Here is a 17,274-nt window from a genome sequence, read left to right as displayed (position 1 = left end):
ATAAAATTAATTTAGTTATGACGTGTGTGTGCCAATTCATGTATCACAACACTGACTTCATTTTAAAAATTATAATAGAGATGCACTAGTCAGTCAGCCAGTGACCGGAATTGGGTGTTTTTTAGCTTAATCAGCCATGACCGAACCACTTTGGACATAATCAATTCTGGCCAAAGTAACAAACTTTATGGTGTTACATTAAAGAATTGCTCACATTTAAAACCTAATCTGTAAAACGTGCACATTAGAAGCTATACACATGCACCCCACCACACGCTCACACCCTTGGACCCCTTTGAGGTCGTACAGTCACCGTTTTTTTTTTTTTTTTTTTTTTATTATAATCTTGCAGGTGGTGCTTTAAACTAATCACACATTAGCAACCTGTGTTTAAAGTTAAATGTTAATCTTCTGTTTGAAGTTAGTTTGTATCGTTTAAATGCCCCTGATTTTTAAGTAAAAAAAAGCTAATAAGGAACAGGCTACAATTAATTGAATTGTGGAGCAAAAATAAAGCTAACGTATAAAATTATGATTGCAACAAACTATATAAAATCAACATGTACACTATATAAACAAAATATTGAATCAGGATATTTATAAAATCGTGAAACTTTACAGAATCACAACATTGAATTGGCACCTACATGATATTATATCTAAGATAGGAGCACTATAAAAGTAAAGCAAGTGCTGTAATATGAAATGTGGAAAATCACCTCATGTGATCTATTCATTTACAAATTTTTGCATCATACATTTAAAAAAAGAAAAAAAATCATCATGGAACACACCAGAACTCTAATTACATCATTTAATTAATAACTGGAACAAGTCCAAATCTACATACAGTAAAAACAGGTACATATTTGTAAATGATAATGTTTTTCAGTGATAACTGTAGAGTGAATTTTAGGAGAGAAAAAAAAGTTTAAAAACAGGACAGGAAAGAATTTACACTGAAATAAGGACAGACAGTACAGTAAGGAAGAAAAAAAAGGGTACAGAATTAATCTATGACTATGACCTCACAACGTTTATCATCCAGCTGACTGTTGGACTCCAGAGCCTGAACGATGTGAGAAGCTGACGGTCTTTTGCTGGGATCTTCCTCAGTACAGAGACAGAAAAGCTCCACCATTCTTTGGTAGGCACCGCCCAGAGTGGCTGCGTCCAGCGGAGGGCGGGTTCCCAGCCTCTCATAATAGGCATCTTCGTCAAAGTCATCCTCATCAAATGAGTCATCTAGCATGAGTTTAGGGGGAAAAGAAAAAAACAATGTTGGTAATAAATGAAGATTTGCCAACTTTAAGAATAATAAAATGTATTTAACAGTTCACCATTTACACACCAACCTGAATAAAGGTAATCGGGTTAATATCCAAGTATCAAATGTGCTGAGCTATAACACACATAATAGTCAACAGGTGGTGGAATTTTTTTTTGTACAGATATTTGCTGTAGGATGTAGTGGAGTAAAAGTAATGGTGTCGTTCCTCTATAATCCTACAGGTGGTGCTAAAATTCATGGGTGGAGCGAATCTGTCATGGAGTTTGTTTAGAAATAATAAAAAAAAAAAACTTAAATCAGGATATTTATAAAATCGTGATGCTTATAGAATCGCAATATGACACTGAGGTATTGTAAAAATATTGTATTATGTGGTCACCTGGTGATTCCAATTCCCCAGTAATGAAGTAAATTTACTTAGTTACCTTCCACCTCTTCATGGGAACAATAGTTGCACTTTCTGCTGCTTTTCAAAGTAAGCAGCAGCCACAAAATCTAAGACTTTTTGCTCTATTTTTTTTAAACAATTAGGTAGGTGCAAGACGAACTTAACAGCTCATTAAGAACACCATTTTCTGGGGAAACGCCCCTTCCTCTGCCTCCCCAAGCTTGTCACGTCACCTAATCTTACCCCCATGAACAAGAGAGAAATGAGAGACGTTTTGTCTATAAACATCAAGTCCTACTGATGATTAATAGTAAATGTTCAGTCATAGTGTGAATGAATAAATAAATAAATCTAACCATCATCATCAGCATCCCCACAGTCACCCTCGCTGTCGAGCATCTCTAGGTGCGGCACAGAGAGAGTCATCATCTCCCACAGGGTGAGTCCATATGCAAAGATGTCAGCTTTGTCAGTGATGACACCGTCCTCCAGCGCCTCTTTGGGTTTCCATGGCTCGGTGCCGATGTAGTGAGCCTTCGGGTCGCTCACTATGGATAAACAAAGATAAAAACAAAGATTATTAACCGCTTTTTTTTCCTCTTTTATTTTTACTTCTGCTTAAGACTTACCTTGCATATTTTTATCCAGCTTAAGGGAAACACCGACATCACAGATTTTGATGGTCTCGAAGTCACCTTTAACGACGATGTTGCAGGATTTCATGTCTCCATGCAGAAGCTTTTTCTCGTTGTGCAGATACTGAGGAGAAAATTGTAGTGTTGCTTATTATACAGTGGAATAAAAAGGGACGACCTCTTTGTTCCTCTTAGTGCTATGGTGTTGAATTAAGCTAAAGGAACATAAGCTACATGAAATGCACACACAAGAAAATATTCAAGATTTAAGAACAGTACAATGCTGATCGGTACAAAATACTACAGTGAGCAGGGTGCTAAAACAAAATTTTGCAATACAAGAAATGTTACAAAATAAAAGTAAAAAATTACGAACTGAGATTCTTTTGTGTGTCAAATCACGTATTAATACTGACTTTTGTAAAAAAAAAAAATGATATGTCTTGCATTTGAGGTGGTAATATTTAGCAGATCCTCTACAACCCTATGCTAGGTTTGTTTAAAAGTGTAACAAGGTCTTTAAAAAATTAAATAAAAAGATATAAAAAAAGGGAAGATTTATAAACTCGTATAGGATCGCAACACAAATCGAATCAGTACCTGTGTATCGTGATCATATTATAATCGGGTGATGGTTGGTGATTCTCATCTCTAGTAAATATGCCGTAATGCAGAATAACACAATGTTTTTACCAGCCAGTTCAAACAATAAAAAATGTGAATGAAAACTATTGAAAATCCTTTTTTCCTCATTCAAATTAATAAAACAAAAATAATAAATAAAAAAAAAAGAGTAATTTACCATTTTTAATAATTATTACAGTGCCCTAGAAATATTTTTAGCTTTAAACGAAGAGTGAAATGTTTGTATAAAACGCACATTATTAGGTGTGTTTGTAAGTTCGAGTCAGGTGATGAACTCTAAAAGGAAGCAGGATTTATTTGTGCAGTCGATACCTGCAAACCACGAGCTACATGAAGAGCCACTTTTTCAACAGTAGCAACTGGGAATGCCTGCAGGCCCTCCTCTCTCCTCTTTTCAATCAAGTCATTGAGAGACTGCTCCCCTCCGTACTCCATCGCCAAACACTTCGAGCCATCCTTCGCTGTAGTGAACGCCCGGAAACCTGCCATACAGAAAATAATAAATCCATTACTTGAAAGAGAGACGGTCTCCAGCAGTTTAAATGACTTGTCAAAGCATTTATCAATCACAAAACCAAGCACAGAGCAATGGACAATGTGAGCTAAAACTAAACGCTCCCCCTTTTCTACACAGAGCACAGCAGCTGATCTATTAAAGTTCACTTGATATTAAATGATTTATTTATTAATTTTTATTTACCAACAATATTTGGGTGCTTCAATTCCTTTAAGATCTTCGCTTCCTCATTCAAACGCTTCTGAAACATGGTCTGCTGAGTCTTCGCACATTTGCTGTTGATCTTCTTAATGGCCCACGGCGAATGAGTCTGTTTTCCATTTCTGAAAGCAATTTCAAAATAGTTGAGTTGAGAGCATTGCTAAAATCCTTCAACTAAATCTAATCACAGACTGAAATCACTCGTACCTGTTCATGAGGTAGACGTTCACACCCGTGCCACAGCCGAGCTTCTTCATAAACGGAGACGCTGGTATAGTCACCGGGGTTCCACAAGAACCAACTACACGAGAGGGGTTGATGACAAAGGAACAAATCTATTACTTCAAAACTTATTGTTCATGGAAGCTAAGAAACCATTAAAACTATATTTTGTGAAAATGCTCTGCACTTGTTTTTTGAACCTGAACTTGTTACCTCCTTTCCCTCATTAACACAGAATTAAAACAGAGGAATTTCCCTAAAAATTAAAAATGATTTTTCCCCATCAAATTATAGTAATTAATTATAAATAATTGGCTTCCATGTGCAAGACCAAATTGTTTGATTATGTCAAAATCAATTATGTCAAAATAATGAATTTAATAATTAAATCAATTATTAGTTGTAATCACTTTTTATGTCTAATTTTTATAAAGTTATATTTAAAAAAAAATATATATAAAAACGAGTAACACCAATGACAGATTTAAAAGCTAAGCATAAAATTGCTTAATAAATTATGACATTTTTAAGAGACACCTGGGATCTTTTTGCATTTGTTCAGTGCTCTTCATCTACTGACCTCAATGTCAATGACTGATATTTATTTCATATTAATAATCAATTGTTGTTTCCTGATTTTAGTGCTTACCTTATAAAATAAGATATTGGGGTAATTGCAAATTAGATTTATTTGATAAAAAAAGACATGTGTTTAGATGAAAAGTATACGGTCCCACGTCCACGTATGATCATAGTGACGAGACATTTCCTTGAACTTGGTATTTTAAACTTAATAATAAGAAAAAGAATTTCCTATTTAAAAGTGCATGCTATATTTTCTGAACGTATACAAGTAATGCGTCTGTTATGTTAATTTAAAGTATTATGGGATTAATAAGACTAAGTGAAACTTTGCATTTTCCACCATTTTTTTGGTAGAATGACCCATAGATGTGCAGCCACAGGTCCATATTAATTGTGCAATACAAGATCTGTCCACTAGATGGCAATAGAATGCAATAGAAAGGTCTTAAATGCAGCTTCGTGAAATGAACCTTTTGACGAGGCTTCATCTAACAATCATCTCACAAGCACTATAACTAATTAAAAACCTTAAAAGTTTTGTGTGTGGTGTTTTACCAGGACTTTTTATCTTCGCCGGTTTACACGGAGTTTTAAACGCTTCCGCTGGTCTGCTCTCGGACTCCATTGTACTGAAACAAAACACACAACCGCTAAACAAACAGCAACACGGAACGCGTCAGTATACAAACATAGAAACATGTCTATATATAATTTAGACATACTGTTAAATATTTATATTTATTGCTATATTTAGTCCTATTTTCGCTAGCTACCTTACTAACAACAAACCTGCTGCGTTTTGAAAATCCGCGCCCGTCTTTCAAACCTTTTCCGCTTCCCTTAGCTTCTGCGTTTTCATTGGCTACTACGCGACGGCGTCTTGCGTTATGATTGGCTACAAATCCAAATACCGCCTTAAGAATGGAATTTACAGCCAATAGTAGACCAGAGGGCGGGCTCTTAAGATTCATTCTAACCGGATAGGGAAAAAATAAAAAAAATAATGAAACCTAGGGAAACTACATCTCTACAAAACCAGTATAAACGCTCTAAATTCATTTTTTTTAAACAAGAGAAGCAGAATTTAAATAAAGTCAAATTGGTCAAGTAATTTAAAATCACCATCACTGGTTTGAATCACCAAGCTGTATTCTTTTAAGATATTATTATTATTATCGTTAAATATTATTAATCATTAAAAAAAACTTAAGTGCATTCTTATATTTTAAATGAGAATCTATCCTTGCCTTTTTATATATATATATATATATATGAACTATCTACCACTGGCCACTAGATGGCGCCTCAAAACAAAACCTGCCTTTTCCTGGGTAACTGCTAAATGTTTAACTGCCCCCAGGGGTTTCCCAGCTCTACTGTACATGCAGTTTAACTGAATAATAGATGTGAAGTGATAACCAAAAAGTCAAATTCACTGTCAATTAAATTTTGTTTACAATAATGACAATCAAGATAAGAATAATCTGTTATTTTATGCATTAAAATTGCTATACAGCAACCAATATTTCAAATTTACATTTTATTTGTCACATACACATACATATTATTAAGTTCTTTCTTCTACTAAACATGCTGGATCTGGCTGAGCGTAGAGTCAAAAAAAGTATGTCTGCAGTACTCTAATGTTATTCGCTCAGTCCTTGCCTGCTTGACTGCCACTGCCCTTCTTCACCATCGTCCAACAGTTTTAGATCTGGAGATGACCTAAATCTCCAGACCTAAAACTGGGTCATAGGTGCAGAAGCTGGGAACCATGGGTGCAGAAGGCCGTGGGTGCAGAAGGCCGTGGGTGCAGAAGGCCATGGGTGCAGAAGGTGGGTACCATTGTCAGATAGCCAGTTTTCCACTAGTATTTCAGTTAATTAGGACAACTCTTTATAACTAATTAGTGACAGTACACAAAAGGAACGATAATACACAGCATATGCTGTGTAACCCTAACATTAACCCTTATCCTGTAGTACTATAATTTACCGACACTAAGAGACCCAACTCAGTTCCAGCATGACAATGATAACGAAGACATTTTTGCGCAGGTAGAAATAGAAGAACCACAGACTTCTGCCCTCAACCCCACTGAACACCATTGGGATTAATTTAAACATCCAAGTCTTGTTCTCTCTCTCTCTCTCTCTCTCTCTCTTGTTATTCTGAGGTTAAATTTTCATTTCATGAACCTTTCATGTGTTTGCCTTTTAGGCCCTTTGTCATAACTGTTTCTGCTAAATGATCCACTCAGAAAATGCCTCAAGGCAAAAACAATAATGCATCACATGGTGCTCTTAACCTGGTCTAACTGCACATGGTAAGAGCTCCTGGAGCGAACTGGAGTTATACAGGGAAAGTGAAAATGAATCCTAGGGCGTTGGGTTCAAACCTCTGGTTAAGCAGGGTCACGTTTTGTTGTTCCTAACACAAGGATGAAGCTGTGAAGAAGCTGACGTGCCAGTATTAACAACATGCTTCAATATAAAACAGACAAATTATATGCAACTTTTTGAGAAATGACACACTTTACTTTTTTTTTTTCTCTTTTATACATTTTGAACACATGCTCTATGGGGATTAGGAAGTCCTTGTACATCAGCTCCCACAGAGTTAAACATGTTTCGTTCTGTTCTCCTCTCTACAGGAGTTTATTTATACTGACAACTTTAGAATTTCCCTTCATATGGCTTTCCAGTCATTAATTTATGCAAACTAATTTATAAAATGGGCAGAATCAAAAGCATAAACCCACTTGCTCACTCATCGTCTCTAACTTATTATTTTGTCAGTACCACATAAATGCAAGTATTGCAATTAGTCCAATTTCTGTAAGGTCAAATTATAAAGATTATGGGCTTAATTCTCAAATACCTTCCATTAAATAATACAATCATTTATTTATTCATTCATTTATATATTTTCTGTAACTGTTTGATCCTTATCCTGTTTGAAAGGTCAATCCTGTATCCTACAAACACTGGTGTGAATAAATGTGAATACACCCTGGATCAGTCCATTGCATGGCACCACACACACACACACACACACACACACACACACACACACACACACACATTCACACCCTCAGTCACACCTATGGCCGATACAAAGCAGCCAATCCATTGGCATGATTTTGGGAGTTTGGAAGAAACTGGAAAACCCAAAGGAAACCCACGTGTACACCTGGAGAACCTGTGAAACCCAGACAATAACTCTAACAGAACATAATCATGATTTTTCCCTATGAAAAGTATCATACAGGCTAAAGACTTATTATTATTTTTAAAGTCTTTAGTTATAATCACTGGGAAATGTCTTGAAGGTATTATCTGTGGCAGTCACTTAGACATACATTAAAATAAGGTTGCACACTTTTATTCCTTCACCGAGCCACTGATGCATATTTCCTATCTACTACCTCAAGTTTCTTTGTCTTTTCTAAGTTTACTTTAGTATTTCATAATCCCTCTGTATACAAGCGATTCTTTACAACGCAGAGGAAATGTATACCCTTATGACTGTGTGTTATCATTATCAAATCCCAAGGTTCATTATCCAGTAATTGCACCAAAAATATAAAATTATTAAGCCATTATTATATCCTAAAAAAAAGAAAAAAAAGAAAGCCATCTGGGGTTTATTAAGCGTTAAAAAAAGTCTGAGAAGCCTTCACATTCATAAATGCGCTTCTTTAATCACAGAGACATCCCTTTACACAGAACATCCTCGTATGAGTCAGAGATAAAAGAATCACAGCGCTCATGGTCTCAGGAGGAGGTCGCTTCCCGGCGTGTCCCGACTCGGACCCCCCCTCAACTCTAACGACTGAGGAAATACATTCTCTAATGTCTCTGACTTCAACATAAAGGATCAGGGAACGTCTTCTTGTCCCCGTGCGAATCTTTCAGATTCGATCCAGATTGTTTTTATGTTCAGTGACCCTTCTCCCAGTCGTCTGTGTGTAATTCAGTACCAGTCATCAGTGACAGCATGAGCAGGGCAGCTGGCAGGGATCTCTGATAAACGCCCGATCATTAATGGTGACATGAACATTTCGAGTGTTCTATATAAAGCTTGTTTGAGATTTCTTTACACAACACATGCAAATAATCTCTTTTAGAGATCGCAATTTCTCGGCTTAAACATAACCTAGACTGGGACAAATGATGCGTGCAGGAAATAAAAGCTAAAAAATAAACTATTAGAGATCAGATTAACAAAATCTGATTTCATGATCAGATCATGTAAATTATTTTTTTTAATCATTATTAACCATATTTTTCTTATTAAAGGAATGGTTAGGCAAAATATAACATTTGCACAATAATACCCTTTAAACATGGGTCAGTCACTCAGTCAAGACATGTTTAATGTTTGAAGTTTGCTTTTCTAGAGATTTGCACTGCACTTAATCCTGATCAGGGGAATCAGTGGGTGTTAATCAGGAATACACCCTGGATGGGACATCAGCACATCACAGTATGATTTTACTGTTGCAGACAAAAAAAAAAGTATGTTTTACATAAATTAATTTAAAAGAATCCATGCCCAACCCTTTATATTCCCTCGTTAAATATCATAATTATCTTTTTTTTCTTTTAAATAAATGATTTAGTTAAAAAGCTGTAGACACATATTATATAATATTATAATTTATTATAAATTATATTTCTGTACTGTTGCATTAACATAACACTGTTGTTCTTTTACTAGGGGTCAGTATAGCAGTATTATTATTATGCATATTGTTATACAGTAGCCAGGAGGTTTTGCCAATGCCCTTGCTGATACAACCTTACGATCTTCATCTGGGCCCTGCAGCGCCCCCTAGCTGAACTCAAACCCTGGCCTTCCGCATGGCAGACGAGGTGCCTACCACCGAATCACCAACAATCATCCTGCAAATTGCACAACTGATAAATCTGTGCATAATTTAAACATATTCTTTAACTATAAGTCTTATCCATAGGACACTACTTTATAAAATAGTCCTGGAATTAATTAAAAAAAATTATAATAAAACATTCAAAAATAATGTTTGGAACAGGGGATGAGATAGACAATTTAAAAAATTGTATATATATATATATATATTTAAAGTGGAAATGCCAATACCTTTATGGCACAAAATATTATAGAACCATATAATTAAGAAATTTGCAATTTTGCATCCTCAATGTCTTGAGGTTAACCCAAACACAACCCAAAATAACTGACTTCCTCTTGAATAGAGCCAATGATACGCATAGTCAAAGTTGTTCAGCACAATGTGGTCTAAATATGTACCGAGTTTTACATGTATACAAGTGTGCATAAGCCATGCAGCAAAATGACATCTTGGACCGTGATAAAAAAAAAAAAAAATGAAGACTGTATCCGGCCAATCATATTTTGACACTGGAGTCACCACCAAATTCCAAAATAATAGTGTCTGATTGTTTCAGATTAAATCCAGAGAGAATTAAGATTTTTGTAGAAGTTTTCAATTCTGAAAGCCCCACCCCTTACCAGTTTTACACTTGTACTATTTTGACCTGTGCTTTCAGTGCTTGAAAACAGTTTGAATATGCATATATCCTACAGTATTGATAAATTGTGTTGGATGGTGGTGTCAAGGGGGATGTGGGGTTGTAAGTTTGTATGTCATTGCAATGTCAGTATGAATACACACTGCACAAAGGAGAAAAATGATTTTCGGTTATCCAAGATCTCCACCTTGTTACAATTTCCATTTACAATTTGAAGCTTATTCATGTTCATAGGTTACAGGAAATCACACTGACTTCCTCCTGAAACCCAAACAGTCTGTGTGTCTGTGTGTGATGTCACTGGAAACCTGGATGAGGTTTGAGGCTGACACAGATGTCTATTACTACCTATGGCTACATTTGCCAAAGCTAAATAAGCAAACTTCAGACCGCAAACACGTCTCGACTCATCGACTACATCTGGGGTATATGAGCTATAAGTAAAACTGTGTAAATTTCATTTTTTGAGGAAACACTCCTTTAATGTGTATCAGTCCACTGCCATATAAGACACTGAGAGAACTTATAAGTCACAATAAAAGTCCCATTCTTAAAAACAACCAATATTTGATTTTAGCCATCATACAAACAGACCATAATGTGTTTTTAAAAAAATACTAGCTTTCCATAAATTCAGGTTTAAGACAATGAGTAATAAAAGGCATCATTCCTCTTGTTCACACGTGAACAAGTCTGTGAACATGTTTTAACTTAGCATGCATCTCTTGTTAACCTTTATCAAGGACTCTGCACCTCCATGTTGTCCAGTAAAGTGTCTTTTTTAAGGAACTTTAAGGTACGCACTGATCTCCACACGCCTACAAAATTGTCACTCAAATTCGGGTTTACAGATTGATCCTCATTCACCTGCGCTGATGTCTGTAACTCTATAGACTCTGCAACTTTGTTGTCGTGCACACGACCCAGGCCACCGTCCTCCAACGATTCAGCTGGGCCGCCATTTGGAATACTCTCCACATCTCCATCAGGTTTGGAAGGAGGTTCTACATATGGCTCTCCGGGTGGCTCCTCGTCCTTCGCGGCCTCGTCCATGTCCTGGTAGCTGACCTTCTTCTGTGTCTCGTAGTACTTCACTATGCAGTAGGTGATGGAGCCGATGGTGTTGACCACCACACCGGCTATGAACAGCTTAGTGGGCGCGACGTCAGCAAAGGCCAGCATGCCCACAGTGATTGTAGCGATGCTCTTTACCACCCCAACAAAGCTGGTGGTCACTGCTGAGTTAATGTACGTGCAGTGCAGCGTAGTGAAATTCATGGCGCAGCCAATCACAATGCAGATGCAGAAGATTCCTGTAATGTATGGATTATTCCAGCCCTCGTAGGTCCACATGTCGATGGCGTCCATGCTCACGAGGGAGCAGACAAGCAGCACGGGCGTGGCCACCAAGGCGATGGTGTATTGAGCCGTCAGCGGGCCGTACTCGCTGTCCACGCTCGTCTTTTGAATGAGTACCAGGTATGAGGCATGGATAATGACAGCTAAAATGCCCGTCACGTAGCCAAAGGGATCGCCGGTGAGATCTCCTGCACCTGCACCAGTCAATCAAAAACATAAAAAACAAACAAACAACACACCCATCAAATTAAATGCCAAAGAAAGATCTGGTCAGCAGTGGTCCTATATGATGAGCACCCTTTTAACACAGAGTGCTAAACTTAGCATAGATTAGAGTACTACAAAGTACCCTTTTGTATGTACTGTACCCCTCCCTTACAGCCACTAAGCATCACTACATAGTAGTTGTGTTAACTAGCTATGAGGAAGTCTAGATCGTAACAGTCTGGAAAGTTTCATCATTAAAACTCTGACTGCTGGCGTTAACCAATACCCAGTCAGCAGTAACATTTGGTTCACAACTGACCTCAGAGCAGCTTAACAGCACATTTTATGGATTTGCCTACATACCTAATCACTTGTGTTCGGTCTGTGCCAGACTTTAACTTCTTGTTAGGAAGTGCACATACTAATATACGGTGTTAAAAACTAACATTCGATATAACTATGAGTAAAAATGCGTGCATTAATATGAGAACTTGTATTATAACTGTAGCATGTAGCATGTTGTTTTATAAAAAGCGTAGTTTTTTCCTCCTTATACTGTAGTTATACCACAAGCTAGATAATTCGCTATAAATAAATGCTAAATGTTAGTTCCGGTTTAAGCCATTCTGTAGCGATCTATTGTGAACTAATGTTACTCATTATTAATACATGATGAGCACGATGTCCCTAAAGGCTTCAGCTTCACAAGGACTTAGGATTAGCATAAAGCGCTTATCGAAAATAAATGGATAAATGAAAAAGGTACATATTCAGGACTGACAGATTAACTATGGCACATTTTTGCAATGCACTGTTAATCTTACCAAACTTTTTATCTTGTCTTTGACTTAGGTACACCTACTGTACACCTAGCCACTAAGTATCACAGCTATGTAAAGTAGGTGCAACCAAAAAGCATGATGTATGTGAAATATACGGTATAAAATAAAAAAGTATAATAATCAACAGCTTGGTATCTCCAATAAATTGTTTTTCATTGTTTTATATTGCTTTGTATTTAATTAAAGAAATCTACAGTCTGGACACATAATCAATTTGATTGAGTGTAGTTTAAAACTCTTTATGATCTTGAACAAAATAATTATCTGCTGAATAATAATTAGGCACTTGAATTATGCAATGTGCTTTACAAAGAATATCACATATATTATCAGGTGTAATAATAATAATAATAATAATAATAATAATAATAATAATATTAATAATAATGTTCATCAAGTAAAGCTGTCATTTGGATTTTATTTTACAGTTAAAGTATAGAAAAAGTACAAAAAAAAAAACTCCTGGTTGACTGTATCTTGGAAATGTGGTCAGGTATGGTGATATAATATTTCTGTTTTATTGGTCTATTGATCTGAGCAAATGCTATTGTATTACAAAGGCTATTTAAGAGACAGTCTGAATAAAGTAAAGAACAATGTTACTGGGTCAAATTAAGTACATACTGGTATGGGTACAACTTTGCCTATACTAATGACTGGGTAAAAGGAGACTAGCTATTCTTTTTGGTTTGGTTTATGACCAAATAAAATGTACATATGACATCGAACCATACTGGTTCAAAATAACCACACTGGTCTATGTGTATGACCAAACAACCCCATGGAAAGGTAACAAGTAACATCATCTATGCAAACCAATGACTTCAGAGTGACTGGTGACATATTGTTTTTTATTACCAGAGGCGATAGGAAGATTGTGTTGGTGCTACACCCACTGGGGAAAAGCAGGCTAGTTATTCTTTTCGGTTTGGGTTATGACCCAACTAAAATGAACATATGACATTGTTACTTGTTTAAAACAACCACAATGGTCTATTTGTATGGTGCAACAAGTAACACCACTAATGAGTCAAAATAATCCAGTGTCTTTGGAGTGACTGGTGACATATTGGTTTTTATAACGAGGGGTGATGGGACGATTGTGTTGGTGCTGGGTGCCAGACAAAAATGTACATATGATATTGAACCATACTAGTTCAAAATAACCACATTGGTCTATTTGAATGACCAAACAACCTCATGGAAGTGTAAGAAGAAACACCATCAATTAGTCAAATCCAGTCGGCCAAAACGTGCTATTTGTGCAAAAAAGTGTCTAACCTAGGTGTAGTGTTCGTAACTTTTTAGAATTTAAATCTTTCAACAATCTTAACTGTCATTTAGATGAAACTTGGCTAATTTAGATTTCACATAAAATGACATAAACCTGAAAAAGTGTATTAGTCTAAATCAAAAATGCTAAAATCTTAAGAAATCAAAACATAAATTTGGCATGGTTACGGACACTACAGATTTTTAGCTTTTTAAGCTTTTACCAAAAAAAAACAAAAAACAACAATTTAAGCAAACATATTTACAGGTCAAATGCCTCTGAAAGTTTACACCAACTTACACCAATTTTAGTATCAATACTCATAAAGAAATATGAATAATTTGCATGTGGTTTGAAGTGAGACAGTATAACTCAGAAAAATGGCCATTTTTGGGGCACATATAAAATGATTTTTCCAAAAATTAGCTGAAATTAGCAACTTGAATTTTTTAAGGAAGCAAGACTGGTCAATTCCATGTTACATAAATTTGAAAAGTAGTTTCTCTGACACACATTTTCAATATTATATGTATAACATAATAATAATAATAATAATAATAATAATAATAATAATAATAATCAGCACCAGTACTGTGTTTTGGCGTGACTGGTGACCCCGTTGGTTTTTATAAATCAGAGCTGATGGGAAGATTGTGTTATACCCAGTGGGCATCTTCAGGACCCCAGTCCTCATACTCTTGAAGATAAACAACACTACTGGGTGCCCAAATTGGTGGCAACAGTATTTGTGCGTGTGTGTGTGTGTGTGTTACCCGCCAGTGCCGCTCCGCCGGTGGTGATGAGCACAGCCACGGTGACCCCGAGTGACGGCGCGCCGTCCCGCAGCACGCACACGCCGACGGAGAGCGTGACGAGGGGCAGGCAGCGCTTAAACACCACGTACATGGGCAGGCTGAGGCCGCGCAGAGACCAGAGGGTGAGCGTGGACTGCAGCGTGGAGAGCGCGCACACGCCGGCGAACACCCGCGCCAGGCGCGCGCTCGGCGGCGGGATGTTCACGACGCCCAGCCGGCGCAGGATCTCGAGCGTCACCGCCGCCGTGAAGCTGGTGAGGAACTGGATGAGGGTCAGGTAGGTGAAGTGGTACGTGCTGATGAGGAACTTCAGCAGGATGTTGAGAGACCCGGAGAACACGCCGTGCGCCACGGCCACCGAGATGCCCAACGTTCTGCCTCTGCAAACTTCCATCTTTATTTGTTTCCCTTAAGTTTTATATATATGTATAAAAAAAATTATCCGACTCCTTCTTTAAAAATATTTAAAAATGTCGAGCTCTAAATAACACATAGCAGGTGAAGTTTCTCCAAAGCACTGCATCAAACCCAAATCCACACTCACACACACTCGTCCCTCTGTCCCGGTGACACGCGTCCCGGGGTTTCCTGCAGCCCTGTTATCTCATTCTACACACTGTGGACACTCTGTACGGGTTTAGAGAAAAAAGCTCACTGCCTGTGCGCGCGCGTGTGTGTTCTCCCGCCCCTGAGTCCAAGTGCGTGCGTGCGTGTGTGTGTGTGTGCACGCGCCTGAACCCAATGCGCCACACACTGCGCCTCCTGCAGCTCCACTTGACTTCCTAACTGCAGGATCAACTGTTTGAGACAGAAACCCCACTGCAGCCAATCAGCTCACTCCTACTTACAGACTTAATTTATATACAGCATTAAAAACAAAACTAAACAAAAAAACATCATGCAGTTTAAAAGTTTAATAGTTTTTGTGTGTGCACTGTGATTTAGCAGGAAAATATAAATTCTAAACTGGTACATCATTAATCAAAAATATTCTGATGTTAGTTTGTGTTTGTAAGAAACACACCACTTACTTTTGAAAAAGGCACAGAGAGAAAAGGAACAGAATTGTTTTTTTTTTAACTTGCATTATGTTTAAATGCAAAAAGTGGAAATCTACTTATTTATTTATTTATTTATTTATTTATGAATTTATTTAAAGTTTCATATACAAAAAAACCATTGAGGTGATTTTGTGATGTGATTTTGAAATGTTTAATATTTAATCCAGCTCTGTTATTTTTTTCTCTTTCCTTTTTTTGATTTCCTTTTAAACAAATATTTAATGCCACTGCCTGAATAAAAGACTTGGATTAACTGGCAGGGATGTGTTATTTTCTGGTACTTCTCACACCTTTCTAGTGCAATAAAGTAATAACACATGGGAGATAATGCTGTCATGATAAATGTCAGTACACACACACTTATACAGTGCTAGCACAGTGGTGTAGTTTTCTCTCTTAATACACAACTTATTAATGATCGTTTCAAGACCTCCCAACATGATGCACTTCCCAGTTGTTGGTTCCCAAATTGCCCATTGTGTATGTGTGTTTGCCGTAAGTCTGGGATAGGCTCCTGACCCCTGATGACACTGTATATAAGATAAGCAGTATAGATGATGAGTAAATAAATGTATATCATAAGTGTCAAAGGCTTTTATTGACAATTACCTTAAGTTTATGCAAAGAGTCTATATATGCAGTGTAGACTCTTCTTTTTCAAGACTTCTGCAATTAACCCTCGCATGCTGTCGATCAATCTGAGCCACATCCTGACTGAACGTAGCCCATTTTTGCATAATCAATGTTTGGAGTTTGTCAGAATTGGTGGGTTTTTGTCTGTCCACCCCCCTCTTGAGGATTGACAACAAGTTCTCAATGGGATTAAGGCCTGGGGAATTTTCTGGCCATGGATCCAAAATTTCCATGTTTTGTTTCCTGAGCCACTTAGCTATCACTTTTGCCTTATGGAACGATGCTCCATCATGCTGGAATAGGCATTGGTTTATCACCAAACTGTCCTTGGATGGTTGGGAGAAGTAGCTCTCAGAGGTGTTTGTTATGGTTGTTAGTCTTCTGGCTGCTCCGGCCAAGGGGTTACTACAGCGGACCATCCACAGGTTATATGCAGGATGCCCTTCCTGACGCAACCCTTCCAGTTTTATCCGAGTGCATCCAGTGACTGGGGTTTGGGCGGGATCAATCCTGGGCCTTTCTCATGGCAGGCGAGAAACCTACCACTGAGCCATTTTTTTTTAAATTCATGGCTGTGTTCTTAGGCAACATTGTGAGTGAGTCCACTCCTTTGACTGAGAAACAACCCCACACATGCATGGTCCCAGGATGCTTCACTATTGGCATGACACAGATGGTAGCACTCACCCGCATACATTTCAGGAAGAGCAGCGAATAAGCCAGAAAAAAAAAACATCTGATGTTCTGCAAAAAGTACAAGGATTAAACTTCTGAGGACTGGGGCAAAGTCATTTTCTTTGATTAATCCCCTTTACGATTGTTTTGGGCATTGGAGAAAAAAGCTTGTTCGAAAAGAAAAGGTGAGTGCTACCATCAATCCTGTGTCATGCCAACAGTGAAGCATCCTGCCAACATAAATAAATAAAATGTACAGTATGCATACAATAAAAAAACTATAACAGCCAAGAAATTTCTGTGACAGAATAAGTACACAGAGATGCTTTTAGGAAAAATAATCAACTCTGTGGTAGAAACTGTAAAAACTGTAACTTTCTCCTTTTAC

The 17,274-nt window shown here is 37.3% G+C and overlaps 2 protein-coding genes across 4 annotated transcripts; both read right to left on the bottom strand.

Annotated features, from left to right (window-relative positions):
• Positions 1–800: 800 nt before the first annotated feature.
• On the bottom strand, positions 801–5,355 carry pbk (PDZ binding kinase). 3 transcript variants are annotated; one of them, XM_053489215.1, is made up of 8 exons: positions 5,274–5,355; positions 5,040–5,113; positions 3,885–3,978; positions 3,660–3,799; positions 3,272–3,441; positions 2,309–2,438; positions 2,036–2,227; positions 801–1,245 (listed from the first exon to the last, which is right to left on the bottom strand). In XM_053489215.1, exons 2-8 carry the CDS (start codon positions 5,107–5,109, stop codon positions 1,010–1,012), a joined length of 1,032 nt encoding a protein of 343 aa, XP_053345190.1. In that variant the 5' UTR covers positions 5,110–5,113; positions 5,274–5,355; the 3' UTR covers positions 801–1,009. The 3 variants fall into 3 exon arrangements, with proteins under 3 accessions (XP_053345190.1, XP_053345191.1, XP_053345192.1); XM_053489216.1 differs by having other exon boundaries at positions 5,258–5,276; XM_053489217.1 differs by lacking the exon at positions 5,274–5,355 and adding an exon at positions 5,258–5,267 and having other exon boundaries at positions 5,040–5,134.
• Positions 5,356–10,116: 4,761 nt separating this feature from the next.
• LOC128515267 (solute carrier family 35 member D3) lies at positions 10,117–14,997 on the bottom strand. Its single transcript, XM_053489375.1, has 2 exons — positions 14,476–14,997; positions 10,117–11,574 (listed from the first exon to the last, which is right to left on the bottom strand). The coding sequence occupies exons 1-2, from the start codon at positions 14,909–14,911 to the stop codon at positions 10,760–10,762; spliced, it is 1,251 nt and encodes a 416-aa protein (XP_053345350.1). The 5' UTR covers positions 14,912–14,997; the 3' UTR covers positions 10,117–10,759.
• Positions 14,998–17,274: the final 2,277 nt, after the last annotated feature.

Source organism: Clarias gariepinus, chromosome 27 (assembly GCF_024256425.1).
Source record: "Clarias gariepinus isolate MV-2021 ecotype Netherlands chromosome 27, CGAR_prim_01v2, whole genome shotgun sequence".
NCBI lineage: Eukaryota > Metazoa > Chordata > Actinopteri > Siluriformes > Clariidae > Clarias > Clarias gariepinus.
The sequence above is the reverse complement of the archived record's forward strand: the minus strand, read 5'-3'. Positions and strand labels throughout refer to the sequence as shown.

Coding starts and splice junctions, on each gene's coding strand:
- pbk (XM_053489215.1), bottom strand. CDS start 5,109: ATGGAGTCCGAGAGCAGACCAGCGGAAGCGTTTAAAACTCCGTGTAAA. Junction 3,979..5,039: donor GGCGAAGATAAAAAGTCCTG/GTAAAACACCAC, acceptor CCTCTCGTGTAG/TTGGTTCTTGTGGAACCCCG. Junction 1,246..2,035: donor TGGGGATGCTGATGATGATG/GTTAGATTTATT, acceptor AACTCATGCTAG/ATGACTCATTTGATGAGGAT.
- LOC128515267 (XM_053489375.1), bottom strand. CDS start 14,911: ATGGAAGTTTGCAGAGGCAGAACGTTGGGCATCTCGGTGGCCGTGGCG. Junction 11,575..14,475: donor CGGCGGAGCGGCACTGGCGG/GTAACACACACA, acceptor TGACTGGTGCAG/GTGCAGGAGATCTCACCGGC.